This window comes from Neospora caninum, chromosome XII (assembly GCF_000208865.1).
Source record: "Neospora caninum Liverpool complete genome, chromosome XII".
In the NCBI taxonomy this organism is placed as follows: domain Eukaryota; phylum Apicomplexa; class Conoidasida; order Eucoccidiorida; family Sarcocystidae; genus Neospora; species Neospora caninum.
Window position 1 is genome coordinate 2,008,525 of NC_018398.1, and position 7,719 is coordinate 2,016,243.

The window sequence follows — 7,719 nt, forward strand, 5'->3', positions numbered from 1 at the left end:
AGTGGTCATCCTAGCAATACAGTATCACGGCCTTCTATGGCACATGGCCTTTAATTGGCCTCTTTTCTGGGGCGGGCCCCTACTGGAAGCGGCCAGCTCTTCGTAGCGTTGAATATTAGCGCATGTAACACTGGCGCAGCTCCGCTTCAGCACGAATTCAGAGATAGCAGAAAGTGACGGGTATTACCTTCTTTACAGTGCCCCTTTTTATCCACGTATTGTTCGTCGTGCCTCAAGTATCGTACAACGCGACCCGTTCGACAGTAGTAGAGGCACAGTACACATACACCGGCATGGAAGATGTGACGAACTCTTAAGATTGTGATTGAAGACGGCCAGTGCCTGCACCGGTCCCCATAGGAAGCGTTAGCTACAAAATGAAAAAATTGGAAACCCTTGTTTCTCGACGGAAAGAGCTCGCTGCCGTAGCGAATGGCCAACAATTCCTTTCCGACATCAAGCTTTCAGTTACTGGGAGAAAAGGGCCATCGTAAGCCAATCTCTGTGTTCGCCGATATTGCTGGTCCGCGTCGCAAACATTCCTACAGATATCGATACGCGTAAAGAAAATACAACAAGATATTGCGCGACACCAACGGTAAACTGAGTGACCACGAAACGTAGGGCAGCGTCCCAACCAGCATATATCCTGCTTGCATGGTCTGGGATTGTTTATTCCCCTCGCCAAGCAGCGGTAGTGGATGTGCTGCAGTTCAGTTGCTGTTACAAGCGAAGAACAGTCCGTGGAGTGTACCGAGGCTTGACGCTGCGCCCAGAGACTGATGTGAACAGCAGCGAGTTGCAAGTTGTGACTGGAGCGACAGACCGTTTTCTTCTTAGGTGCCCACCGGCTAGCTACGTCGAAACTGTAGGCGGCCCAGTTGTTTGATGGTAAAGAATTGTTTCCGTTTGTATACTCCAGGAATGATAACGGTTAATCACCCGAGTGGTGTTTGGCTGTTTCGAACTCCATCGGACTGATCCGAGGGCGAACCGTGACCCCAACCGATTCGTAGTGATGAGCAGCGACGCCACGAGCGCATATCTGTGGCGACTCCGCTGAGAACCGCCGATTTGCTTGTTTCATCTGTTTCATATGCCGTTTTTGTGGCCACGGTTTTATGCGAACAAGGGGAAGGGCTTTTTTCCCCTTCCATGCAGTGCAGCCCAATAATGCAGCTGTTGTGACAAATGCAGGATTTCCTCATCTGTTTCATGGGCGGGAGGCTTCGCACACTTCAGTCAGATCCGTTTCTTTCATCATCTGATAGCGATCTCTCTCGTTCCGTGACTTTTTTCGAGACAGAATGAAGGTTAGCCGTATATGGTGTTTTTTTGCGTGGCATATGGTTGTGCAGGTCTCCGTCCTCAAAGAGACGGGCCGCATTTTGGTCTCTGCGATCCGACAGGATCTCCAGCATACCCATGCTGCCCTTCTTAACGGTGTCGGTGAGCCTGCAGGCCCAGAAGATGAGAATTCGTGGCTGTGTCGGATATCTAGAGGCTTTGAAGCATGTGGTAGCAGGAAGTATTCGGAGAATGAACGCACAGGGATGTATTGTCCGGAGGGATTCTGCTGTAGCAAGACGGCATGTTTTTACGGCTCGTGTGGGAGTTGGTGCCACGACAACTGGGCTTTGTGCAGCTCAAATCTAATCTACCACATAGAGTACAGCTACGGGAAATGCAATTGTAAGCGATTCCAAGAAAAATGTGATGTGAACGCCAGTTGTGTAGATGCAAACAGAGACGATGGAGGTGCGTATTGCCAGTGCAACGACGGATATTGGGGTGATGGTAAATCGTGTAAGATTGACTTTTGCAAATATAAGCCCTGCGGCGCAGGGACTTGTACCAGAACGGATGATGGATACACGTGTGAGTGCCCAGAAACTCACAACCTCGTTGTCATTGAAGACAAACAGACGTGCAAGGAGAAGCCAGACTTTTGCTTGGCAGAGCCTTGCGGACCACCGTTCATGGTTGAGAAGTGCGTGAACCACGATGAGGAGTACGAATGTGTTTGCAAGCAAGGGTATGCAGCCCGGAATGGCAGGTGTGAGGAAATAGATCTGTGCGCGGAATCACCATGTGGCTCCGAAGAAGCCGTGCATGAGTGCATAACAGAGAAGGAGCCGAAATTAAGGTATAGATGCACCTGCAAGGCAGGATTTGATTTGTCAACCCTGTCAGATGGTATTTCCCAAAAGTGCGTGAAGAACTGGTGTTACGACGATCCCTGTGGACCCCGGGACCAAGTCGAAAGTTGCAAGTCAAAGGAAGACGGATACTCTTGCTTGTGTGCGGAAGGTTCTGAGGTTCAAGAAACTCATGGCAAGGAAAAGTGCGTCAGATCTGACTTGTGCCGCAATAACCCGTGTGGTTCAGAGGAGGCAGTGAAGCAATGCTACTCTCATGGCACGAGTTACGGGTGTTTGTGCAATACGGGTTACACTGAAGTGCCTGTAGACGGAAAGAACATGTGTCAGAGGGGAGACCCCTGCACTCTGCAGATGTGTGGCAGTAGCGAGGCGGTTGACGAGTGCACAACTGATGGTTCGTCATATGCGTGTACTTGCAAACCACGATACACGATTGCCGTTAAAAATGGCAAGAAGTTGTGCATCCCAGAAAAGGAGTGTATTTCTCAGTGCGGCCCGCCAGAAGCAGTGAAAAGCTGCGAAATCCTAGACTCTGGCGCATATCATTGTAGCTGCAACCCAGGATACGTTATGAGATACAGCGGGAGTGTAAAAGGATGTGCCGCGGGAGATCAGTGTTCTACTAATCCTTGTGGGGCAGAGGACGCCGTGCGCAGTTGCATTCCTGATGGACAAGGCTATGATTGCGAGTGCAATACGGGGTTCGTCAAAAGAGTGTTGCCTGATGGGAAACCGATCTGTGCCGATCCAGCGAGCTGCGTGGGAAATCCATGCGGGAGCTCGGATATGGTGGAGGCTTGCGTCGCCGGGACTACTACTTACACCTGTAGATGCAAAGAAGGATACACAGTTCAGTTAATCCGGGCAAACTCCCAATGTTTTCCAGTGGGTGGGACTGACAAGCAAAAAGCGGATGAGCAGGAAAGACAAGAGAGCACCGGTGGATACTCGACTGCCGCTATTGCAGGGGGAGTTGTGGGGGGTTTGGCCCTTCTCGGTATTGTCGCCGCAGGAATTTCTAACTCAAGGAACAGAGGATATGCAAACGATGACGACTCGCAACTACCCCCGCATCTCGCACGACCAGGAATGCGCCCATCGTTGGAAGCAATGGACGATCGCGCATGGGCATCTTCTCCAAGTCTGGTTCCGCCTCCGGGTGCGCGGCCACCATCAAACAGTATCTGGGGCTAATCAGCAGAGGCTTTGTAGTCTTGCTTGCTCTTTGCCTGCTAGTGACCGGCAGAATAAGTGAGCAGGTGTTGACGAACGGACGGGTAATGTAATGTCAATGTATAGCCGAAGCAGGCCCAAACACGAGACACGCTTTTCTGCCCCGCACTTGGTGGTCACTGATGTTCGGCAAGCTCTACCGCACAATAATATATCTCCGTCTTCGCGTCCCCTGTTTGAGATGTATGGAAGAAACAACAGAAACAGGAAATACTTTCCTCCATTATAAGTTTCCAAGTTTTGTGCCTATCTGCACTACACACTCTCAAAGAGGAGCGAAACTTGTCCTCACATATATTCAGCCATACAGGCATTGATGTGATGGTTGGCGTCTATGTTTCAAGAAGCTCTTGGGGTGGTACATCGAGTCCCCAAACATCATAATGTAGACACTTTCTTTGAGACTTCTGCCGTCAATGAGGACTGTCGTTGTGCGCCTGTGGGCTACTCGAAAACTGCGCTATCTACAGAGTGTCAAGAAGCGAGTCGTTTTCGGTACTGCAACACTATGTTGTCACGTGTACTGATGTTTCGTGGAGTCCTTGTTCTTTCTCGGTTTCATACCCACTGACCATCTTGTTGCTTTCCTTATTGACTGAGTCTGTAGAGGTATTGCCAAGATGAACCATTGAAACAGTCTTAATCGTCAAGGGGGTGTGCGCATCCGGAAGTTAGCAATGCTTGGTTGAGCATGTTCGTGTTTTTTCGTTTTATGGGGATGAGCGAATTTCTAACGGATTGCGCTAGGTGGAGGTTTCATCAGCCAGAGTGTCGCTACTGTAATGCTCTATGAGGATAGTGGGCAGCGGAAGAGACCTGTGGTGAAAGATAGTTGCTTAGTGGCGTCGGCAGACGATTGCCAGGGAGACTAACAACGGCTGTAAAAAATACTAACGAGACCCAAAGAAATGATGGACTTTGGTTTGCCACTGTCGTATGAATGCATATATATATATATATATATATATATATAATTATGTAGATGTACCTGTATCTATACATATGTACGTGTGCCTTGATTGCTGCACCATGCCGTTTTGTGGCCTGTTTTACGAAGGAGAAGGGATTCCCCTTTCATTTCATTTGCAGAAAATTGACAAGAGCTGCAGCCTCACCATTGCCATGTGGTTGTCTTGCTACGATGTCCGTAGATGTCGGATGATGTAATTCCTTGGAAGCAAGGCTTGAACCAGAAATCGCGCAAATGCGATGCTATGGCGACCATTTCTGAACTTGTAAACAGATAGACTCGAGAGGAATGTACTTCGGCAGAGGAAGAAGAAAGGAGAGGTAGTTCTGCCTTCGGAACCATAATCATTTGATGCATTTCCCAACCGTATGATGCTGTGTATCGTCTGCATAAATTTCTTCCTGGCATCACTCCATCCGGCACCACGTGCTGCATGAGGGCACAGCGTCGTCAGCACAAAAGCGGAGCATACTACTGCCTGCTTAAGACAAAAGATTTTGATGACAGGTTGACACCTACGCCGAGATAGTGACCCAAAACGAAACCATCGAAACACTCGTGCGTCAGAGCATGGTCTGCGGTACAGGTTCCGGTCCACAACATCGGATCAACACAGACAGAAGACTCCTTCGTTTACAGAGCACTACTGAATATTTTGTACGTTCGAAGAGTGTTATAGCGGGAAAGGAGCAAGCGAGTTTTTTTCAGTGGGCAGAAGAATGTCGTGTTCATGAGTACGGGGGGTGGACACGCATTCGAAGCAACCTACGAATCGGCTGCGTCGACTGAAGAGGCACGGATACAGAAAACGTTCAGGAACAAAGGTAGAAGAAGAGGAACGGCTAGCTAACTTAGAGAAGACGGCCTTCGGGGGAGACTACAGAAAGGAAAGGAGGAAACATGCAAACCTCCGGTTTATATAAGGGCTACACTAGCAAACTGCTTACGCACACGAAGAATGGCAGTTTTGACCTAGATGCACGACGTTGGGATGAGCTCGAGACGATTTGTTAGCAAGACACCTAGGACCACTCTTGAATACTAAACTCAGGGTCAGCCCCTTCGATTTCCGACTGCGACGGAGTTGATAATTAATCCAGGGGACTCTTGGGTTACGACAAGACCACGTGAATAATGCAGTCGTGAACGTAGACGATTTCGGAGGACAATTTGCGGCGACACAGAATTTGTGATCGACTTCTCGTCTTACCCGAGCCATGTTCGGTAGGACATTCTCCAAATATATTGCCGCACTCGTGGTTTTCGACTCCCACGCTGTCATTTTGGTGAAATAGTCCTGGTATGTGTCGTTCGAGGGCAATCGGCTCACCACGAATTCCACGCAGCTCCCCGGCAGACAGCAATTCGATGCGCGGACGCTTCCACCGTCCACAAGGGAATGCAGTTTAGCACTAGCATTCTGTGCAGAGTCAATCTTCGAACAGCGCAAGTCCCTTCGCGGAACTCTCAAGAGCTCCTTGTGGTTGACAGCGCAACCACAGTGTACATATTTCTGCATGTGGTGAGTCTGCAGATCGCGACTCGTCTCGTCGGGTGTCTCACCTTCTCCACGTCCCACCGCGAAGATTTTCCTGTGCGTAGTTATTGCACTACATGAATGTGTAGGAATTTTCCTTTTGCGTTTTGCGATTTCGTGCCTACTTTTTGCTCCGACAGTTTCGGGCCAGAAGGTTACACAAGCCTTTGTTCTATTTCACGGTGGACAGGATTTAATTTTCCTCAGATCTCCTCAGAAAAAATCACAGGTTGTGTTCTGCACACACCGAAACCTTCCACAGTTGTTATGTAGTCCCCCCTTAATCAGAAATGCTTACGTTTGTCGAGCACCCTTCTCTACTCCTACAGCCAAGAACAATACCGAAACCGACGAAGCCACGACTCCGAAATGCGGTTGCGACATCTGTTCCTGGGTTGTCCTTTGCACCCGCGTGCACCAGGTCGGCCTTCGCTGATTCACTCCGTCCTCGCTGTATTTTTGTGCTCCATCGTAACTCCGTATATATATATATATATATACATACATACATCTTTCTGACACACGCAAGCACATGGCGAAGCGGACGGCACTGATAATACGAAAAGCAGAAAGCAGATCTACATCCATGGGTAAGTAGATGCACACATGCATCTGTAGTCATATATATATATATATATATATCTACGTGTGCCGTAAATACAAATTTGCCAATTTGAATACGCAGATGCTTTCTGAGGGCAGTTAACCCCCCTGTGACTGATGATCCGGAAGTTGATGGCGGGGACTGAGAGTCTGGCACTTTTATTCCTTGACGACCGGTGCCTTGTTTGCCGCGAAAAGAACAGCAGCGTCTTCTCAAGCGTTGTTTCCCAACCTCTTCTTTCGTCTGAGTACACGACATCTCAATTGAATCATTCACTTCGTGAATAAACACTCTCCTTATCATCTTCCACACCTCGCGACGTTGTCAACGGATCGATAGGAGTGTTGGTCGAAAAAAAGCTTACACGAACGCTTATACGTATGTGTATGTATGCAGTGGTACATCGATGCAAATGCTGACATTCGTAGAAATATAGCGATGCATGAATGCATATAGATGTATTCACGCATGGTGAGTGCTGGAATACGCACGAAAGTGCCGACATTTATGCACGCAGACGTGCTTGTGCCAAATACATACACGCATATTTACACAATAAAAACATAATTATACGTTTGCTTGTATCCACAAACATCTGTAAATGACCCGTTCCCAAAATGGCACGCTACAAATGTGTATGTTTCCTTAGTTGCCCATTGATGGGCGTTCCTTTTCGTACCCCGCCTTCATACCGGTTTCCCTGCCTAGTGTGACCTTACACATGTGTATTCTTGTATGCAACCAAACACACGGTAAGCACACGTAAGGCCGAGATTTCCATTCGCCTGTAGGCATCGTCGTCGAGCACATGTTTATCTGCCGCTTTCCCCCAGGGGTATCACCTCTCCTTCATTGCATCTCCATTGCACACCTCTGCAGCCTTGTCTCTCCTCTTCCCTCACGCCTTCAAGCAACTGTTCCGTCGGCGTATGCAGCGGCTTCTCGCTGCCCCCCTTTCCCTGCTCCCTTCTGTCCCCCTGTCTTTTTCGCAACGCTTGCTCCTCTGTCTCCCAAAACACCGAGGGCTGGGGCTGCCCTGGGTGCGCTTTCCGAATCCAAACCGGAGGCACCCGGAAGCGAGGGCGCATTTGTCGAAACACGTGACGCGCTCCTACGCTGCTGCCTGGGCCACTGCGGCCTCAAATGTGCGGGGAGCAAATGCTTGGCAAAAAAGAGATGCAGCTTTTGGACAAAAAAGCGCCGTTCAGTCGGA

The 7,719-nt window shown here is 49.1% G+C and overlaps 1 protein-coding gene across 1 annotated transcript; it reads left to right on the forward strand.

The window, feature by feature from the left end:
• Positions 1 to 1,307: 1,307 nt before the first annotated feature.
• On the forward strand, positions 1,308 to 3,356 carry NCLIV_062770 (uncharacterized protein; the record flags this gene model as incomplete). Its single annotated transcript, XM_003885828.1, has 1 exon — positions 1,308 to 3,356. The coding sequence occupies one exon, from the start codon at positions 1,308 to 1,310 to the stop codon at positions 3,354 to 3,356; it is 2,049 nt and encodes a 682-aa protein (XP_003885877.1).
• Positions 3,357 to 7,719: the final 4,363 nt, after the last annotated feature.